Source organism: Drosophila serrata, unplaced genomic scaffold (genome assembly GCF_035046125.1).
Source record: "Drosophila serrata isolate PLE 108 unplaced genomic scaffold, ASM3504612v1 contig_217, whole genome shotgun sequence".
NCBI lineage: Eukaryota > Metazoa > Arthropoda > Insecta > Diptera > Drosophilidae > Drosophila > Drosophila serrata.
In genome coordinates this window covers 3,258,928-3,279,686 of record NW_028257115.1, presented here as the reverse complement: position 1 = coordinate 3,279,686, position 20,759 = coordinate 3,258,928, and the positions used below count along the sequence as shown (strand labels likewise).

At 42.4% G+C, this 20,759-nt stretch overlaps 4 protein-coding genes across 9 annotated transcripts in view; 2 read left to right on the top strand and 2 right to left on the bottom strand.

Moving 5' to 3' along the window:
• galene (potassium two pore domain channel subfamily K member galene) overlaps positions 1-5,156 on the top strand; it is a 59,208-nt gene extending 54,052 nt beyond the window's left edge. For all 3 annotated transcript variants that reach the window (XM_086829767.1, XM_086829769.1, XM_086829770.1), the window contains exons 4-6: positions 2,845-2,971; positions 3,070-4,478; positions 4,538-5,156. In XM_086829767.1, the coding sequence (XP_086685893.1) occupies positions 2,845-2,971; positions 3,070-4,478; positions 4,538-4,743 (1,742 nt within the window). In that variant the 3' untranslated portion in view covers positions 4,744-5,156. The remainder of the gene's footprint in view (positions 1-2,844; positions 2,972-3,069; positions 4,479-4,537) is intronic.
• Positions 5,045-20,759, bottom strand: part of Klp61F (Kinesin-like protein at 61F) — a 68,386-nt gene continuing 52,671 nt past the window's right edge. Inside the window, exons 2-7 of the mRNA XM_020958116.2 lie at positions 8,821-9,714; positions 8,454-8,754; positions 6,928-8,260; positions 5,646-6,856; positions 5,324-5,584; positions 5,045-5,229 (exon numbers count right to left, since the gene is read on the bottom strand). Coding sequence (XP_020813775.2) covers positions 5,206-5,229; positions 5,324-5,584; positions 5,646-6,856; positions 6,928-8,260; positions 8,454-8,754; positions 8,821-8,900 — 3,210 coding nt within the window. The 5' untranslated portion in view covers positions 8,901-9,714 and the 3' untranslated portion in view covers positions 5,045-5,205. The remainder of the gene's footprint in view (positions 5,230-5,323; positions 5,585-5,645; positions 6,857-6,927; positions 8,261-8,453; positions 8,755-8,820; positions 9,715-20,759) is intronic.
• LOC110188517 (putative Golgi apparatus membrane protein-like protein CG5021) lies at positions 9,646-11,024 on the top strand. 4 transcript variants are annotated; one of them, XM_020958257.2, is made up of 4 exons: positions 9,646-9,850; positions 10,003-10,085; positions 10,156-10,390; positions 10,458-11,024. In XM_020958257.2, exons 1-4 carry the CDS (start codon positions 9,836-9,838, stop codon positions 10,770-10,772), a joined length of 648 nt encoding a protein of 215 aa, XP_020813916.1. In that variant the 5' UTR covers positions 9,646-9,835; the 3' UTR covers positions 10,773-11,024. The 4 variants fall into 4 exon arrangements, with proteins under 4 accessions (XP_020813916.1, XP_020813914.1, XP_020813915.1 ...); XM_020958255.2 differs by having other exon boundaries at positions 9,649-9,850; positions 10,440-11,024; XM_020958256.2 differs by having other exon boundaries at positions 9,653-9,859.
• Positions 17,509-18,554, bottom strand: LOC110188495 (uncharacterized). The gene is made up of 2 exons (XM_086829774.1): positions 18,465-18,554; positions 17,509-18,381 (listed from the first exon to the last, which is right to left on the bottom strand). Exons 1-2 carry the CDS (start codon positions 18,465-18,467, stop codon positions 17,614-17,616), a joined length of 771 nt encoding a protein of 256 aa, XP_086685900.1. The 5' UTR covers positions 18,468-18,554; the 3' UTR covers positions 17,509-17,613.

Here is a 20,759-nt window from a genome sequence, read left to right as displayed (position 1 = left end):
GCCAAAATTTGACAACAAATTGAATTTTTTAAATTTGAAAACTGAGTACGCAGCTTTGTTAATCTACTAAAAACTAGCATAGAACAGCTTTCAGAATTAAAATTAATGATTTTTTGGCTTAGTTATGAGTTTTTTTAAACTATGATTTTTGGGAAAAATTGCCTGTTTTTATACCTTTTTGCAGGTTATTATAATTTTAGTCAGAAACTTATAACAGCATCAACAAACGCAGTATGCAGATTTGTTAGTGCTATAAAAACTTGCACAGAAGAGCTTTCCGAATACAAATTAATGCTATTTTGGCTTAAATATGATGTTCGGAAAACTGCGATTATTTAAGAAAATTGTCTGTTTTTATACCTTTTTGCTGAGTATAGCTTCAGTCAGAAGATTAAAACGCAGTGAAGGAGTCATTTCCGACCCTATAAACCATATATATTCTTGATCAGCATCAACAGCCCAATCGTTCTAGCCATGTCCGGTCAAGAAATAAATTTTTGACATTTTTCCGAAAATTGAAAATTTTATAAGGGGTTACATCATTAAAATTGCCAAAATTTGACAACAAATTGAATTTTTTAAATTTGAAAACTGAGTACGCAGCTTTGTTAATCTACTAAAAACTAGCATAGAACAGCTTTCCGAATTAAAATTAATGATTTTTTGGCTTAGTTATGAGTTTTTTTAAACTATGATTTTTGGGAAAAATTGCCTGTTTTTATACCTTTTTGCAGGTTATTATAATTTTAGTCAGAAACTTATAACAGCATCAACAAACGCAGTATGCAGATTTGTTAGTGCTATAAAAACTTGCACAGAAGAGCTTTCCGAATCAAAATTAATGCTATTTTGGCTTAAATATGATGTTCGGAAAACTGCGATTATTTAAGAAAATTGTCTGTTTTTATACCTTTTTGCTGAGTATAGCTTCAGTCAGAAGATTAAAACGCAGTGAAGGAGTCATTTCCGACCCTATAAACCATATATATTCTTGATCAGCATCAACAGCCCAATCGTTCTAGCCATGTCCGGTCAAGAAATAAATTTTTGACATTTTTCCGAAAATTGAAAATTTTATAAGGGGTTACATCATTAAAATTGCCAAAATTTGACAACAAATTGAATTTTTTAAATTTGAAAACTGAGTACGCAGCTTTGTTAATCTACTAAAAACTAGCATAGAACAGCTTTCCGAATTAAAATTAATGATTTTTTGGCTTAGTTATGAGTTTTTTTAAACTATGATTTTTGGGAAAAATTGCCTGTTTTTATACCTTTTTGCAGGTTATTATAATTTTAGTCAGAAACTTATAACAGCATCAACAAACGCAGTATGCAGATTTGTTAGTGCTATAAAAACTTGCACAGAAGAGCTTTCCGAATACAAATTAATGCTATTTTGGCTTAAATATGATGTTCGGAAAACTGCGATTATTTAAGAAAATTGTCTGTTTTTATACCTTTTTGCTGAGTATAGCTTCAGTCAGAAGATTAAAACGCAGTGAAGGAGTCATTTCCGACCCTATAAACCATATATATTCTTGATCAGCATCAACAGCCCAATCGTTCTAGCCATGTCCGGTCAAGAAATAAATTTTTGACATTTCTCCGAAAATTGAAAATTTTATAAGGGGTTACATCATTAAAATTGCCAAAATTTGACAACAAATTGAATTTTTTAAATTTGAAAACTGAGTACGCAGCTTTGTTAATCTACTAAAAACTAGCATAGAACAGCTTTCCGTATTAAAATTAATGATTTTTTGGCTTAGTTATGAGTTTTTTTAAACTATGATTTTTGGGAAAAAATGCCTGTTTTTATACCTTTTTGCAGGTTATTATAATTTTAGTCAGAAACTTATAACAGCATCAACAAACGCAGTATGCAGATTTGTTAGTGCTATAAAAACTTGCACAGAAGAGCTTTCCGAATCAAAATTAATGCTATTTTGGCTTAAATATGATGTTCGGAAAACTGCGATTATGTAAGAAAATTGTCTGTTTTTATACCTTTTTGCTGAGTATAGCTTCAGTCAGAAGATTAAAACGCAGTGAAGGAGTCATTTCCGACCCTATAAACCATATATATTCTTGATCAGCATCAACAGCCCAATCGTTCTAGCCATGTCCGGTCAAGAAATAAATTTTTGACATTTTTCCGAAAATTGAAAATTTTATAAGGGGTTAATCATTAAAATTGCCAAAATTTGACAACAAATTTAATTTTTTAAATTTATCTGCTGTTTAAATAGAGATAACGAAAAGGCCTAATAATCTTACGCTAATCTGCTTGTAAACCCTTTTATATACAAAACAATTCAAATTTTTACACGACTAAATCAAATTATTAGGTGAGGGCAGTCAACCCGTCGCTATTCACTTTAAAGTATAATATTTCAGTTGCTTATTTGATTCCGTTTTTGATGATGATGAGAACTTAGTTTGGTGGTCTCTCGTGTGCACAATTCCCCCGATATGGATTTATGGCTTAAACACAAATGGGTTTAGTGACCGACGCCCATCAACTTAGAACTCAGTGAGAAGGGGTAAAGAGTGCTATCTATGAATTTAAACACTTCCTCAAACGCCAAAGGCGGTAGACTTGAAATACCATGGTTGGCAATTGTTTGTTTTTGTTTTCTGTTACTTTTCGGAGCGATAATGGGCTTGGCTTGTACAAAATGAAGGGCAGATAGATTAAGCCTTAGCGGGTCTTAGACATATTAGCATTTCAAGAACTTTTGCGGTCACAAGGTTGAAGGTAAAGCAATGAAAATAATATGAAATCAAACTCACCGTTTGGAGCCAAAGTAATTTATTATTCCCCCGTAATTTTCTGGACAGGCTATGGCCACATCTCGCCGCGCACGGATTGGGGCAAGGTGACAACGATTTTCTACGCCATTGTGGGCATTCCACTGATGCTGATCTGTCTGTCCAACATTGGAGATGTCATGGCCACATCATTTCGGTAAGTTCACAGCTATTAACAAAATAATTACATTAATAAATACATTTTAGAATATACATTTATAATTTACCGAATACATGAAATCCGATACTCACCAGGTTTTTGTACTGGCGAATCTGTTGCTATGTGTGCACCCGCACAGCCAAGAGGCCAAGGAATGCCCGCTCTCGGCAGCGATCCATGCGGTCGCAGCGGAATGCCCGCTCCCAGCCGCCGCCCTCGTTCCGACGCTCCATGAAGATGACCCAACGGTCGGGCAATGATTCTGGTCTGGGGCCCTCCATGGGACATGCTTACTCCGACCCGGAACTGCGGACAATGGGCAGGGGCTACGACGACCGGGAGTTCGGACATCGTTCAAGTGGTGGCGGACGCAATCGTCGTCATCAGCAGCAGCAGCAGCACTTGCATCACGATCCTCGCCAGCGTCACACCGTTTACGGGGATGAGTACGAGACACAGACTCTGAATCGCTCACAACGTTATAGCAGCCGTCAGAGGCAACGGGATCGGATGAGGGATAGGCATACGGTAGAAAGGGAGCGGTACTCCAGATCCCACTTGGATGCCGGCTCCATCGAAGACTTTAGCGACATTGCACCGCCAGCCAAAAGGGCAGCCAGTGTGCGTTCGGTTCGATCGCCGCATAACCAGGATTCTTCAAGGGCTTCCAAGGAACTGCATCGTCTTCACTCGGCTCCTGGGAGGAGTAGAGCCAAGTCCGTGGATCCCAGGCACGTGTCCTCGCACTACGAAGATGTAGATGAGGATGTGGTGAGGAAAACTCCAATTATTCCGAACAGGTACGCCTTGGACGATTTCGGAGGAAGCGGCCACAGACGACATGCAGCTCCAAGAAGCCAATCCATGCCCAGATCCGCTCACCAACGACAACGCCAGAGGGATCGTGAAAGGGAGAGATCTCCGCAACCACCACCTCACAGTTCCCATCGTCAGAATAATGGCAGGAGGGCTGGAAGTTTGGGCAGGCAGTCTTCACGTTATGGCAATCATCTGGAACTGCCGGATTACGATGCTCCAAGAAATGGACGGGACCATCGCAGAGATCGACGTGGCCACTCGCAGGGACGCTACGAGGAGTACGTAGAAGAGAGCTTCGATGAGGGTTCGCTTTATGGTGACCACTACGAGGACTATCCTGTAGAACGCCATCGCTCCAGAAGTCGGGAACCAAGAAGGAACAGACGTAGAGAGAGAACCGAACGTCTTCCTCCCTCGCCAAGGATCATGTCACCCATGGGTTTTCCAGTCCAGCGTCAAATCCGTCGTCGACCCAGCTACGACTATGATGACGATGACTCTATGTATGGTGATGAGTATGGCGACTACGGTGATCTGCTGCCCAAGGACCGTCCCGTGCCCATTTGGTTATGCGTCTTTCTGGTGGTCAGTTACATCCTTGGTGGAGCTGTTCTCTTTGCCTATTGGGAGAACTGGTCTTTTCTGGACTCCGCCTACTTCTGCTTCATCACACTGACAACTATTGGTGAGGAGTTGTAACTTTAATTTAAGTTTGATGATGACATAATTTGATCTACTTTTCAGGATTTGGAGACTTTGTTCCAGCGAAGGGAGTCAAAGATGAATCTGAGCAGTCCATTGCCTATTGTTCGCTGTATCTGCTCTTCGGCATCGCTTTGCTGGCCATGAGCTTCAATCTTGTTCAGGAGGAGTTTATAGCTAATGTCAAGGAAGTGGCTCGTCGCCTGGGCATTCTCAAGGACGATGACGACGATCACGATGAGGATTAAGTACTAATGTCGTTTTAAGCAAGCCAAAAAATATAAAAGTATACGCAATTTTTGCTTATACTTGTACATCTTTTAGGAATATTTTAAATTGGAATCATCTCCAATGGGTTTTCATAACAAAAACGAATGAAATTTGAATTTGAAGTTTAGTCATTCTTTAAGAGAACTCTTTAACTTTATATATACAAGTTCTACTAATATTACCTTTTCACTTGATAAGAATCCTCTTCAATTACTGAAACTTGAATCTGTAAGTTAAACTTGACCCAACGGCCTTGAACTCAATTCTTAAAGGCTTTCGTTAACTTTACATAGCATACTAAGTTTATTTAAATAATAATTGTACGAAATTCCAATGTTTGATATACAGATTAATAATAAAGAGAATATTGAAAAGAGCCAAACAAACAAAACGATTCAAGTGAGTTACTGGGATGAGTACGGCGAGGGACATCAATGCAATCAGGCCACGTTTTCTTTGTTATGCTGGGAATATGGTAAATAAAAGCAATATGCAAATAAATAATCAGCGGGGGCTGTTTGCGCAGCGTTTAGCTGGACGGCTGTTCCCTTGACTTACCCGGTTGAAGGCTGGTGAATTTCTTGGCGAAGACTTGCTGGGCGTTAGGGAGCGGGATAAGGAGCTACTGCGTTTGCCACTGCTTCCTCCGCTGGCTACCGGAGGCTTCAAAGCATTCGAATTCGAGTTCCTAGTGCCACTGCCACGCTTTTTATTGATGCCATCCACGCCTTCAATGGGCGTGGAATTCATTATGGTTTCCGTCTCGGAGAGCTCCTGGACAGAGTGCAGGGACGAAGCATCATCCTCACCTTCACTGCACTGTAAAATTTAAATAAATATATTATAATTTTTGCAACTATGTTTAAAGCTCATTAGTTACCTCGTCTATGGTGGCCGTTGTGTCCAAGTCAGACCAATCCTGCTCCTGGCGATATCGCCTTACGATATCTTGATGCGGCGACGTGGCCACCAGTGATCGTGGATACACAAAGTCCCGCTTTGAGGGAGTGGTCCCAGTGGGTGCGTACGTCTTAAGCTCGCTTTGTTGGAAGCGCGTCACCTCCTGTTCGCAGATCTGCAGCTGCTGGCGCTGTAGTGCCCCATGTTCGGTAGTTTGACGAGTCATCTCAAGCACATGGTCGCTGGCTAAAGTGGAATGGCCTCTGAACCGCTGCCTGTCCTCGGTAATGAGCTGCTGCTTCTCGCTAGCAAATTCCTCAAGATGGACCTTCTGTTTTCCCTGTAGCTCCTCTAGTAGCTTGTCGCTCTTTTGGCAGATTTCTTTGAGCGACACCTGGTGCAGGCGGCTAGCCTGCACATTGACATCTGTTTGTTTGGCGCACTCTTGGCCGAGATTCTGCAAGTGCACCTGGAGCATGGAGCATTTGGCGATGCTTTGGTCTAGGCATAGCATTCCCGCCTCCATTTGGCCGCTGAGTTCCTTTCGGGCGGATTGAGAGGCTACGGCACCCAACTTTTGGTAATCCTGTATACCAGACTGGGTCGCATCGATGTGCTTATTTCTGGCCAAGCGATTCTCTCCCAATTGACCGATGCGTTCAGACATACTTTTGGTGTTCTTGGCCCTTAAATTTTTAATCTGTTCCATTTGCATCATTAGGGACTCAAGCAGAGCCTCTTCCTGCCTTGCCAGCGCCTGTTCATTGGCCAGCTCCTCCTGGAGCTGCTTCAGGTGCTCACCATCCGGCACACTCATACCGCTGAGCTCATCTAGCTGCTGCTTTACTTTGGCAACATGGTTTTCCAGAGACTGGGAACTGCTGTCAATTATCTGGGAGAACTTCTCCTGCATGGAGTCTAGCATGGCCTTGTGGCGCTGGTTATTCTCCTCCATCTCCTGCAGGTTCACCTGAATGTCCCTGCTCATTTGCTGCTCGCGCTGCTGCATCTGATCCAGCATCTGGGCGACCAGCTTCTGAGTGTGCTGATCGCAGCTCTGTGATATTTCATTGATCAACTGCTTCTGCAGTTGGGCCTGATCTGCCAAAGATTGGCTGCAGATTTCCATCAGCGTCGCAATGCTTTTGGTGGCATTGCTGGCGAGTCGTTGGCTCACATTGCTGGAGTTCTCTGAAGGAAATTAAAAGGAATATATTTAAATTAAATATTTGATGTAGGATTAATCTATTTGGGAAGCTCACCCAGTTCTGCGCTCAGACTCGCCTTGGAGGCTGCATCCTGTTCCAAATACAGGCTCAGACTGCCGCCAATCATCTCCAGGTTGTCTTGCATTCGATCCTTAAACTTATCGCAGGATTTTCGAATCTCGGCGTCCACATGGCGTCGCCTCTCTATAGTTCCGTGGAGCTGATAGGTATCATCGGTGGCCAGATCGGCTGCGGCTAGGATTTCCTTTGCTTGTGTGGTCAAAACCTGTTCAGTCTTCATGTGCGAGGCCACCAACTCTTTCTTCTCCTTGTAACGCCGCTTGGTCTTGGTCAGCACCTTTTTGGTAAGCAGCAGCGATCCCTTGGTGTTCATGAGGTTCTCCTCAGTCTTCTTCAGCTCCTGAGTCTTTTCTACGAGCGACATGCTCACCTCACTAAAGATCTTCTCCTTGTTCTGGAGCTCATCCTTTAGGGCCTTCAGCAGCAGCATTTTCTCATTGAGCTCGCGGTTCTGCGAGTCCAGCTTTAAGGTCATCTCGCCATAGGTCTCCTCGGCCAAGTAGATGCCATTCTTATCCCTGGCAGCCATGAGATCTCTCTTGAGCTTGTCGATCTCCTCTGTGTACTCCTTGAGCACCGTTTTCTTGGTCAACTTCTGGTTCACCTCGGGCTTGTTTTGTATGTTCTTGGCCCGATGGGCGTACTCCAAGGTGCTGAGCGTCTCCTCGATGTCCTTGTGGCCCGGTGAGATGGTGGCTATGATGGAGGTCTTGGTCCTGCCACCCAGCGACTCTTGGAGCAGCCGGGTGAGCTTTGATTCGCGATAGGGAACGTGGGGAGCACGGTCCACAAGGGCTGTGATCACCCTGCCAAGCGTCAGCAGACTCTGATTAATGTTTACCGTCTCTCGGACACGTATACCCTTTTCGTTGCCCGCCTTCGAGACGTTCTCGCTGCCAGCCAGATCCACCAGATTCAATTTGCCGATCTTTAACATATCCTCGCCCTCGATACCATTCTCTCTTATGTGGACCACAATCGAAAAGACAGTGTGAGATCGTGAGGATTGTGCGTTCATCAAAGTAGTTGCCGTCTTCCGGCGCTCTTTGCCCTTCTCCAGCAGCTTGTACACATCATCCTTGCTGTGCACAGGTATCTCCTCAAGGCCCTGGATGATAACCGAACCCTTCTTGGTGCTGTCGTCGAAAATACGAATCTTGGTCATGTCATCAGTGGATAGCAGATCGCACAGCTCTTCGTTATACAGCTCCAGGTATGAGATGCGCATCGTGTACTCCACCTCCATCATGCGCAACTCGTCGAAGAGGTGACTCAGAGCTCGCGGAATAATGCCAATGTCAGAGTCCTAAACGGGAATTAGATTAGAAATGGTATAGATTGGTTTTTCTACAGCTAAGAAACCGGTTTTCCGGTTGGCCTTTTACCATTCTTGCTAAAAGCCTGGCATAAACCCTTTGCTTGATAGCAATTAAGGCTAGCAGGTAGGCAAATAGTTTGAAGAGGATTTGGTTATAAAAGGTTTTTTTAATTAAACTCACATCTTCCCAAGAGGACTTCAGTTCGGCGCACTCATTGCCCACCATGGTGTGCGTCTTGCCCGTTCCCGTTTGACCATAGGCAAAGACCGTGCAGTTGTAGCCGTTCAGGACCTCTTCGATCAGAGGAGACACCACCACGGAGTACACATCGCACTGCTTGGATTCGGGCCCGAAGCTGCGGTCGAAGGTGAACTTCTTGGTCAGCTTGGAGTCCAGGGTATGGCGTGTTACTATCTCCCTGGGCGCCACTACGTCCACGACCTCGGCAGAACGGATGCATCTCTCCCGCGAGTTCAGGGGCCTGCGGGAAGGGATGAAAAGTCAGAAGTCGCATTCCGTTGCATCTTACAGCCGCGGACACACTTACCTGACGCGCACATACACCTGAATGTTTTGGTTTGACTTCTTGGGCGGCTGCCGCGATGTATTTCCACTGGATACATCCATTGCAGGCAATTTAAATCAATTATTCCTGTTTTTACCGCGTACAGTCCAAAAGTGACGCCGGCAGTTGCACTTGTATGCGTGCCCGTGTGAATGTGCGCCGCCTGGAAATCCTTGTTTTTTCACTTTTTCTGCAACTTACTTTGCAACCTATTAACTTATATGTACAGATTAATCCCTTCTGAACTGCTTTTAAGCACAAATTCCTAAGAAATCCGTGGGCGCAGGCGTCTTCGTTTGTCCGTTTGGTTTTAAAATAATGCGCACAGTCAATAGCCTGGGTCTGCCATCTTGTTGGAACTTTCCACTACTTGCTCATTTCTCGTTCTCGCGTCCAAGGCTGCCAACTTGTCGAATTGTATTATCAGCCTGGCAACGCCATTTAAAAACAGAGTATCTTAAAACTATACTAAATAAGTAAAATTAGTTTAAATTAAATAATACTTTTTACCAGTTTCTATCTTTGTACATATTTCTGTTCAAATTGAATTTATATAAATTATGTGAACTGCTTTATCTCAAGTTTCAAACATTTTTGCGGAAGCATTTTAAGCCGATGATGATGAAATGAACGTAAATGAAATCTTTCTAAATTTAAATTTAAATTTCTCTACTAACAAAATAAACTTATATTGTCGTTTGTTATTTTTTCTATGTCCCTGCGATAGAGCGTTAATTTAAATTAAATTAAATTATTAAATAAAACCAATTTAATTAAAAAACATCGCTATCTGCGGTGCCCATCTCTAGTGCCAATGTCAATAGGGCTGAGTGTGACCAGTTTCTGAGCAGGGGACTGCTATCGATATTTTTGCAGCTGGAAAACAAAAACAACAAAAAAGTTGAGTGAAATATAATACATTAAAAATACATCAAAAACACTTAATTCTATGAAATAAGAGTCATTAGTCAACAAAAGCCAAGAAGCAACATAAAGTATGGCATCCGCAACGGTAAGAAATGTATGTATGCCGCAATTAACACCTAACAACCCGCTTTTTGGTGTGCCACCCCGACAAACCCGAGGTTTTCTTTCACCGAGAATAAAATTCCCCTCCGGAAAACCCTGGGAAAGCCTTACTAACTTATCTTACTTGTTGTGTAGGTGCCGCTGCTCGACGATGACACGATACCATTTGGCGAGGAGGACGAGATGCGGGATCCCAGTCAGGCGGGCCAGAAATACACGTAGGCAGAAGTCGCTCTGTGTCAAAGTGCCAGCTGTTCTCACCCATTAATCCCTCCTCCTCTTATGCAGGCACCCATACGTCACGTTCTTCCACCTGTTCTTCAGGGGAGCCGCCATCGTGATTTACATGTTCTGCGGCTGGTTCAGTGACTCCTTCATCACCAGCTTCGTGTTCGTGGTGCTCTTCCTTTCGGCTGACTTCTGGACGGTGAAGAACATCTCCGGTCGGCTGCTGGTGGGCCTGCGCTGGTGGAACTACGTCGACGATGACGGCAAGTCCCATTGGGTGTTCGAGTCGAAAAATGTGAGTAATTACGTTAGGCCAAACGTATTCCCTTGATGATGAAACGTAGTCTTCTGAATCCTTCAAGAGCCGCGTTAACAAGCACGAGCAGCGCGTCTTCTGGCTGGGCCTCATCCTCTGCCCGGTGTTCTGGGGCCTCTTCTTCCTAATGGCCCTCTTTGGGCTGAAGTTCAAGTGGCTGCTTCTGGTGATGATCGCGATCGCGCTGAATGCCGCCAATCTATACGGCTACATAAAGTGCAACTACGGCGCTAGCAAGGATCTCAACAGCGCCGCCACGGACTTTGTGAGGACGCAGCTGTTCAAGAACGCCATGGACATCATGACCAAGCCCAGTAGCGCTCCGCCGCCAACCAATGTGCGACCCACGGGTGTGGTTTGAGCGAAGGCGTTCCAAGCCAGAGTCTACTAAGTCACCCTTGCCACATTGTCTGCTGCAGCGCATTCCAAAGAGTATCGGACGCTACTTCTGGCCCGGACCAACGAATCAACCATCATCCCGGCATCGCTGTCATTGTGTAACATATGTAAAACTTAATTTAGCCATATACTGCAATCTATTATAAACTTTTCTTACTTTTAACTGGATTAAAAGACCGCATGTCTGAGTCTGTGACATGTAGCCAGTATTTAACTTTTCATGTTCTTTTTGTTGCCTTTGAAATTTTAACTTTTGGGAAAAAGTTTTTACATTTATGTAAGTAACAATAATTAACCGTAAATACCAAATATTAATACCATATACCATTCTTGATCAGCAATAAAAACAGAATCGATCTAGCAATGTCAAGAAAGAATATACCATTTTCCAAATTTTGTTAAAATTTTAAATTTTCATAAGGGGTTAAAATAAATCGTTATAATTGTCAAAAATTGATAAAAATTTTAATATTTTTATATTGATTATTGAGTATGCAGATTTATTAACCTAATAAAAACTAGCACAGGAAAGCTTTTCAAATTGAAATTAATGCTTTCTTGGCTAAGCTACGAGTTTTTTAAACTTTAATTGGTCATATAACGTTAAAAATATACGAATAAATCGTATTACTTACAAGGGACCTTCCAACACATCTTACAACTCCAGACGATGCTTTAAATATCTTAATCTGATCTTAAGATAATGCGCCTTATTTACCTGCTACAATTAAGACTTAAAAGGCGCACAAATACCGGCTATCAGACAAATTAGCTGTCTAATCGTTTGGTTAATAATAAATATAGTCAAGCAACCGATAAATTCGCAATCTCCTTATGTAAGCCACGGTACTAACGCGATGCTTAGCCACCGGCTTTAGAACAAAGAATAAATTTGAAATTAATTACATTTCCAGGGCACAATCAGTGTAGGATCTGAAACCACTGTGTCTTGGGCTCACCACCTACGGCTGCCACTGTGTGTGGCACTTTAAAAGCCAGCTTTGACAAATCCTTTTCGGGTGTGAAAACTGTAGGCCGTGTTTAAAGTGGCACATCCTCTTTTTACCCCGAATACCACTGTTTCAGGATGAGAGCGAGGGCAGGACGAGGAGCAGGAGCTGATGTGGTGGTGGGGTATGGGTGGCTGCTATGCAGCGTCACGTGTTTCCTGTTAAATGCTCTAATGATGGGTATTAGGCCAGACTAAGTGCCACTCATAAGTGCCGCACACGCACCTGACTCCCAGGGCTCTTGGCCCTCCTCGACTTGGGCTCCCTGGCTCCTTCGAATCCTCCCGAATCCGAATCCGAATGAGAGTCCGCATCCGCAAGCGACTTTGTGACCTGCCTCCGCCTTTGACATCGAAATTTACGCAATATGCGTTTTTTATTTCGCCCACCGTTCTTTCCTCTCCCTCCTCTTTGGGCCGTTGTCAAGGCCCGACTGACGGCATTTTAGCCCGCCTCCTTGCTGGTAAGGATACTAAACGGGACTCACACAAATCCCCGCCTCGCCCCGCCCCCTGTCTATCCCCAGCTAGTTGAGTGTCCTTGTCGTACATAGTTCACCTGGCGGGGGCTCTGCGTACGTGTTTTTGTGCCACTTGGTGTCCTCCAACTTCAGGGATTTCACCTGCCTAGAGCCGAGCTGATGATATCCTGCTAAAAACACACACCCAGGATTTGTGTAAATGTCTATTTTTCATTAGTTTAATATTCTCTAGGAGAAACCAGAAGCTCATCTATAAATTATGATCAGAAATGTTTTAAACTGTGTGGGGTAAGTTTTTGGTAACGTTAGACTCTTTTTATTTCTTGAACGCTTAAACTTTTTTATTAAACTTATTTTTTAACTTTGCTATTTTTAAAAGATTTTAGATTCAGTACGTGAGCTCTCGTTTGTAAACTTAGTCACATCACTTTCAAACTTCATTATTATTTCTCTCATTTGCTAAAATATAATTCAGACTAGTAATAATGGGAATAAAATTTAAATTAAAATACATTTCCCCTCGTTTTAATTCTTGGATATGCTTTATTTTCCCTCTCATTTGGCATTCATTGGTTCCAAATATTTATTAAATAATAATAAATCGGAATGACAATCGAGAACCAGGAATTAAAACCCATCAACAGTCTGAAATTACATTCAGACTGAGTGCATAAACTAGCAAGGCTTCATATAACAAAAATATTTACTCAGGAATGTTTATTGTTTTTTACTCTCGACTTTTTCTGTTACAAATTTCTTTTTTTTTTTTTTTTGTTCATGTAAAGCAAACACTTTGACTTAATTAAAATGGCAAACGCAAACAGAAACTACAACAAGTTGGGCAAACAATGGGAAAATTGCTTTGATAGCTGCGACACAAAATGGGCCCACTCTTTGCTGGACAAAATCCCAACGAATATTACAAGAATTTCTGTGGTCAGGCTATTAATTTTCTGACTCAAAAGTCAAGAGCCAAACCTACGCACAGGTGTGCATGCTTCTGTCACTGTGTGTGACTTTTCCGTGTGTGTGTGGAAAAAGAAAATGAAAAGTTGCAGTGAAAAATGATTACGAACAGTGTTGGCTTCGTTCTCGTTGTGGCATTGTCCCCACAATTCCAGCTTCACCTGCATATTCAGAGCAAATCAAGTTACAAAATTTTGTACCAAGAGCAGTTTTAAATACTCTTTTTGTTTTTCTAGTATAAATAAATATATATATTAGTAAATATAATTAATTGAATGGTATTAAGAGTACAAATTCTATGACTAATAAATTCCAAGCGATCTAAACCCACAGACTAGCTAATACCCCTACACTTTTTAAGGGTATATCTGTCCTGACAACTACATTTTCCTGGACTCTATGAGAATCCTGAAATTTGGTCGGTTTTAAGTGAACAAGGCAGAGACGTCTCTCTAATTAGTGATGTGAAAATGTTGTGTCCATAACTGCCAGTTGACCGATTGTGTAATCCGAGGCGACGGCTACCCATTAAATTTTATCCGGGCATTTCCCTAGCTTCCTGCTGAGCAGAGTGGCCCGGAGGCCAAAGTCGGGATAGCAAACAAGGCCTAATAATTAACCAATTACCTGGCCTCACTTCAAAGCTGCTGGCTGGGCCCGCTTCTCGGGTTACACACTTCCTACACACAGACACACAATATCATACATAATAGGCGAACCTTTTGGCCTTCCCTTTTCGTCCTGGATCCCTGGGTCCAGGACTTACTCGAGTTGCCTGTTGCTGCTGTTGCCGCAGCTTCTGCTGGTTGGGAATCTGACCAGAGGCCACAAAACTTTCATCTCCAGCTGCGGACAGTTGGAGGAGAATCAGATGGGCAGGAATTGCTTATTCATAGCTCACTGACACACAAATGAGCGGCCATTAACGAGCTGCCTGATGGAAGCCTCGAGTGCTGAGTGACCAGGGTGTGGGTCGGGGGGTCTAGGACCAAACTGGAAATAGTAGGCGAGACCCTGCAGTGGACAGCAAGGATTAACCCGGATCAAATGTTGCCGAAAGAGTAGCAGATGAGATAAGCTTGAGTTAGTTTGCCGCTTGAATGGGTTTAAAAATGTTAAAAAAAACGAGCTGACATTTGAATGAAGAATGGTAAAGCATTTATAATATTACTAAGAAAATCCTTAAAATATCCCAAGATATATTTCCTACATTCAACTTACATAGAACTCTTTCACGGCCATCGTGTCGTCTTTAACTCATGCACAATTAATATTAAAACTGAAACAAATTGGGCTCATAAATTTGAAAGGCTACAAAACGTTGACTAAAGTAGACATTTCATTTGCATTTTATTTTTAGCACTCAATTAGCGGGGGACATTGATTAAGAAGAGAGAGAGAGAGAGAGAGGGAAGGAGTGCCTGTGTAAACCCCCCTTTTGAAACGTCACATCCTTCGGTTAAGGATGCCACCTCGACGACCGTTAAGCGCGGCACTTGACAGGCGACCGTCTGTGTGAAAGTATCCCGTATCCTGGCATCCTTTGTTTTTATGCTCGCCGCTCCAAAGGACAAAGCGTGTATGAAATGCTCACCAGAGAGGCGGGAGAAAAGGACATCAAAAAATGGAATGGAATATTATGCATACGCGGCGTGTGGTGGATAAATTTTTCCTGCCATTTACGAGCTCCACTCAAATGGCCTGCAGTGATTTCAGCCTTCGCACGCATATACATACACTTTGTGTTATCTGTCAGAGTGCGTTGTAATGCAGAAATTAAATTTATAAATATGCATAATAATTTTTAATAACATTTCACATGGCGAGACTGTCACTTGCAGCGGCATTCAAGCAGGCAGAAAGGCAGGCATTCTGCAGGAAAATTGACTACCCGAAGGGCAATTTGATTTTTCCCGGGTTAAGGGATGGAATTTCGTCTGGAATTGCATCGTCAAAAGATAATCTTAAAGGTAATCCCTCTTAAGTTCACCTGGGTATGTTTTATCAAGCAAGGGAGTGTAATTATTTCCTAGTATTTAAATTGTTATTTTCTATATTGAAAATATCCTTAATCTAATGCAAATACAAAGGGAAATAGACATTTCCCCTAATGTAAATGTAATCATTACCTATCATATGTTCACTTAAGAAGTATTGCCCATCACTGCCACCACTTTAACCCAAAAACATATATATAAAACCCACCCATTTGTGCTCCTTGTCCCCACTTGATGGTTTTGTTATTCCTGCTCGTTTGGCCCCTCACGAAAACATAAATGTCCTTCCGGGCAAGCACTCAAATCGATTGTAGCCGCTTGTTGCTCCTGAAACTGGATTCCTGATTCTCGATTTGTTGTCTTCCGTCGTCCTCACAATTTAATATGCAATAAGCGGGCTGTCACAGTCAGCTCCAGCCAAAGCCCAAACTCAATCTCAAGTCCAAGCCCTTCTTTTCTAAACCCCTGGGGACTTCTGGTTCCCAAAATAAACATGCGGAAAATGTTGGTACGAGCTTATCATACCCGGGACAGATGTTCGAATGTAATTGAGATGCCGGCGTGTGCAGCGAAAAGTGCAAAGATTTTAATTGAATTTTGCACAATTGATTTCATAATTTCCAAAAAAAAAGAAAAGTGAACGCAAGGAAAAGGACACGATAGCGACAGTAAAAGGAAAAGCGAACTCTGCGAAATTGACCAGTGAAGAGTGAGTGTGTAAAAGTGACGAGCTGGTCATTATCTGGGTCCTTCCCCTCCGGCCATTGTCGTCGGTCAAAGTAATTTAACTTGAGTGAGCACTTAATGCTGCTCCTCTTGCGGAAGATTTCCCGAACCAACCCATTCCGCTGCCCATTCCCATTGGGCCGAGTTAACGCGCAAGTGCATTAATTAAGCTCCAAAGGCGTCCATGGCAACCATGGAGGAGAATGCGGGCCGAACATGGATATAAAACACTGCTAAATGGCTGCAATGATTTTCATATCGAAAGGCTTCTTCAGAGCAGCTGCCTCCATTGAGCATAAATTCAGCTAATTGGTGGCTCACACATAAAGGCCGTTTTATTGGCACTAAACATGGCCCAAAAGCAACACGGGGCGTATACGTAATATTTTCCTGAGGAGCAAGACAGGTAGTCAATCTGGCTGTTGACTTTAATTATATGCAGACGTATTCCAGCGTTTTGTTAATCAACTTCCTTGTTTGCTAACAGTGCATTATATATTCAGGATATTTACAGAGTTGATTGTTTTATAAATAAATACAATTAATGCAACCTTAAATTGTTGAATTTAAATTCGTTCGCATAGCTGGTTGTGTAGATTAAGACATGTTTTGAGGCTATTTACTGATTGATAATTATGTGGCCAGGGGTAATTAAAATGCTGATAATTATTTTCTGCACCATTTATAATATTTGTTGCCCTTTTTAATCCTCTTATTTTTGCTGCATTTTGACGCATCATTGAGCAGTTAATATGCATACAAAAATGCATTAATTATGCGGAACTTGATTTCAGGGAAATTAATAACTTTTTCCTTTGTTTGCATTTTTATTCGTGCCAGTTAAAAATCTATAATAGGTTAAGTTCGAAGTTATGAGCAATTACCTTTTTTATTCCTTTGCAAGGGTATTATAATTCTAGTCAGAAGCTTCAAAGTGGTGAAGGAATCATTTCCGACCCTATAAATCTATAATCTAATCTAAATATTCTTGATCAGCATTAACAGCTGAATTGATCTAGCAATGTCTGGTGGAAATACAATTTTTTCCAAAAATTTAAAATTTTATAAGGGGATACATCGTTCAAATTGTCAAAAACTGGCAAAAAATTGAATTTTTCATAGTCTTACATTAGGTATGCAGATTTATTAACCTAATAAAAACTAGCATAAAACCACTTTCCGAATTAAAATGATTGATTTTTTGGCTTAGTTATGAGATTTTAAAATTTTGATTTTGTCATATAAAAATATCGATTCCAAAAATGCGAATATTCAATTGCAAACTGAAAGACATATCAACTTCGGCCCCTCGAAGTTAGTTTCTTTAATTGTTTTGCATTTAGTTGTTGGAGCATTTAAACTATATCAAATCAAAAAATGTAAGGCCTTTTACCCCACATTATTTAAATATTATAAGCGACCATCAATTTCTGCCAAATTCAAAACATTTTTAATCCCTAAAGCCTCTTAGCTTACACACTCACTTTTCACTTTTTTTATGCGGACAATTGGAAATCCTTTTTTTGATTCTGTTCAAAACTACAAATTTATTTAGCGAAATTAAAAAAACATCAACAACAATTGAAGGGAAAACATGAGCAAATCGCTGAAAAACTGAGAAATTTAAAATCTGTAACGCCTGACAGCACGGTACTGGTATCCATCGCTGGTCAGCACGGCGCTTTCGCCTCCGGCTGGACCCTCCACAATCACCTCCTCTCCTCCGGCCACGGGAGGCAGGTATTCCCGGGCAGCTTCACGCAGCTCGGCGGGCATCTCAGCCGGTTGCTGGTAGTGATAGCCATCCTGAAGCAGTTGCCCCGAAACAGTGGGCACATCCACCACGCGGACATCGGCCTCCTCCTCTTGGGGAGCAGCTTCGGTGGTCTCCTCGGCAGCCGGAGGAGCAGCCTCAGTGGGTGGCAGGTACTCCCTGTTCACCTTGGGCTCGGCAGCGGACACCACCTCCTCGGTGTCATCGGCTGCTGGAGCTTCGGGGGCAGCCTGTACCTCCTGTGCAGGTGGCAGGTAAGCCTGGCTGGGTGGCAAGTACTGCCTGGCGGGTTGCAAATGGGAGACATCCCGACGGTTGCGATGGCGCAGCTTCAGGCGGCGCACCGTGCGGTACTCGTAACCCTCATCGCCCAGGACAGTGCCCTCGGGATCGGCCTCGATGGCAGCAGGATCGGCCTGAAACTCAGGCTCAGCCTCCACAGGCTCAGCAGCATTGAGGAGGGCAGCCTCGGTGATTGAGGGTGGCAGGTACTCCACGGCAGCAGGATCCACCAGTTCGGAGACATCCCTGCGCAGGCGGGATTCGAATTGGGGAGCAGCCAAAGCCACGCTGGCCACAGCGGAGAGGGTAAGGACACCACCAAGCGAGAAGATTTTCTGCGAGCGAAATTTATTATGTTCCCCATTAAATATCCTTTGAGTTTCCTGAGAGAAGAAAACCGAAATCCTCTAGGACTCACCATTTTTCAAGTTTTGCTTTTTGGGGATTTGCGGTTTGCGTCTTGCAATTGAAAGTTGCCTGAGCTGATTGATGGTTTGCCAACAGCCAGTTGCTCAATTTATAGCCAAAACACAGTAGGGCCATAATTAGAGAAACAAAAAAATTGTATATATGTATACAACAGAAGAAGGCAAAAACAAATGAACCCACTTGAAAGTAGAGTGCTCTTCTTAGGGGCTTCGCCTTGCTTCAGTTTCGCTTCGGACAATGTCAAGTGCCTCAGCTTTTGGCCCTCGTCCGTCGGCTTGACCTTTCTGCTCCGCATTTTTACTTTGCTTATTTTTATAACATTTTTATTTTGTTGTTGCTGTTGTGTCCAGCGCTAAATATATATTTTTGAGGTGTTAATTTGCTGTCCCGTCCAAGCGTACGGAAGTACTTTTCAAGGGCTCTTCATAATCGCCCAGTTAGGGTTCTGGACCGTTTTTTGCTTTTCCACAGCTAATTTATTATTTTTTGGCTTCCAGTGCGTGCGTATGAATAATTAACATAATTTAAATGCGCATTACATGAAACATAAACCCCGGTCGTAACTGTCGGAGCCAATGAAATTGTCATCAGAACTTGTTGCGGAAATTATTTATTGATTGCATATCCCACCTCCATCCGATTGTTTTCCCTTTTGTAACCAAACAGTCAGGGTCATTAAATAGTCATAAACATAATTGCAAATATCACATTTTACCAAATTCAATTCGAATTGCGGTTCCCAAAGCGTAAGCGTATTTTGAATACTCTTGAAAATGAAAGAAGATATCATAATTGATGAAATATTATTATAACCTTATAACTATGGAGAGTATGTTCCAGTTAAAAGCTGATTTCAGGTTTAAGGACCTCATACGAACTCACATTTCGGTTAACCTTTCTTTCACCATTGAATTTATCCTGTTTAGCTTAGCGTTTAATTTTTCTGGTGGCATTTAATGAATTGTTAATGAACGAGCGAACCCGCGTATAAATGCGGCGAATCGTATCCCTTTTGGGGACGATAAGCCCCATATCCTTGTTCGAGGAACTCACTGCTGCCGCCTCCGCACATATAAATCATTCCTGGTTGTCGGCCTAAAAGGCGGCAACAATTTCCGTTGGCTCTTTAAGTTTTTCCCGCCTCGCTGTCTGCCGCAACGCAATAACTTTCCCCACCATTCCCATTCTCATTCGCTCATTTCCTCCCAACTTGTTGCTTAGCCAAGTTTAAAGTGTCGGGAGAGGCGTCTTTGCTCCCAGCTTCTTTGCATAAAAGCCACTCATGTATAATATTTTATGTTTGCAATGTGCGGCGGTGGGGCATGGCAGTTGCCGTGTGAGGGGAATAATTTATAGCGAAAGATGGCAAAAAGAACAGGCAGATGGCATATAGGATATGTTAAGCCATAAATTGTGCTGGGCTCATTGATTCCAATGTGTGTGTGGGACTTTTGATTTCATTTTTATACGAATGTAAAAGTTTTTGCTATGTCTATTTGCTGTCGGAATGCTGGGCTTCCTCGTCTGTTTGTTTCACAGTCAATTTGCATGTTGGGTCAGTGAAATGAACCATTGAAGAGTCCGGGCATTAGGGATGGCACTTGAAGGGTTTTATTGCTAACCAGATGTTTGTCAGGATGTTTAATTTGGGGTTCTATACTTATTTAAGAGTTCAAAATGTAGTTAGCTATTTTTTGTTGAAGGTAAATCCTAGCAAGAATGTATATACATTATATTACATATATGTAAGTTTCCTTACAATATCTTAATTTTACCAAAAAGAAAACTCTTATTTCACTTCCTAAAGACCAGCTCAATGCCCCTCTTAGCTGCCATTAGCCGTTAAAGCTGCTGTAAGGACCTGCACCTGAACGGAAATTCTGCTTGTAAACCTTGCAAAAAGGAGCTGAAAAAGGGGTTGAAAGACTTACCGCCCGCGGCTGCCTTGGCTGCCAAGTCGAGAATGTTTGCCTAGGCTCTCTAAAAGGACAACCACCCCGGTCGAAAATAGAGAACACTTGAGTGGCAGTCGAAGGAGTGGAAGTCGAGGAGCTCCTCTTTTAGTTTATGCAAATTTAGGGACTTGTAGGCGCCGCCGGCAACCGCTCTTGCTTGGCATTTATTAAGTTAAAATATTTATAAAATTTAAATGGGAACAGCACGGGGAAAACCATCGTGAAAGCCGCAAGAAAAAAATATAAAAGGGTTCGAGGACCGTCAAGCCTATCGATTTACAAATTTAAATTACTTTCCTTTCTTCTCGCCTGCTCCTTTGGTTTTATTT

Excerpts from the sequence above, each read along its gene's own strand:
- LOC110188517 (XM_020958254.2), top strand. The coding sequence starts at position 9,836 with ATGGCATCCGCAACGGTAAGAAAT. Across the intron at positions 10,086-10,155 it reads CAGGCGGGCCAGAAATACAC|GCACCCATACGTCACGTTCT; the intron begins GTAGGCAGAAGT and ends CCTCTTATGCAG. Across the intron at positions 10,391-10,439 it reads GGGTGTTCGAGTCGAAAAAT|TCTTCTGAATCCTTCAAGAG; the intron begins GTGAGTAATTAC and ends GATGAAACGTAG.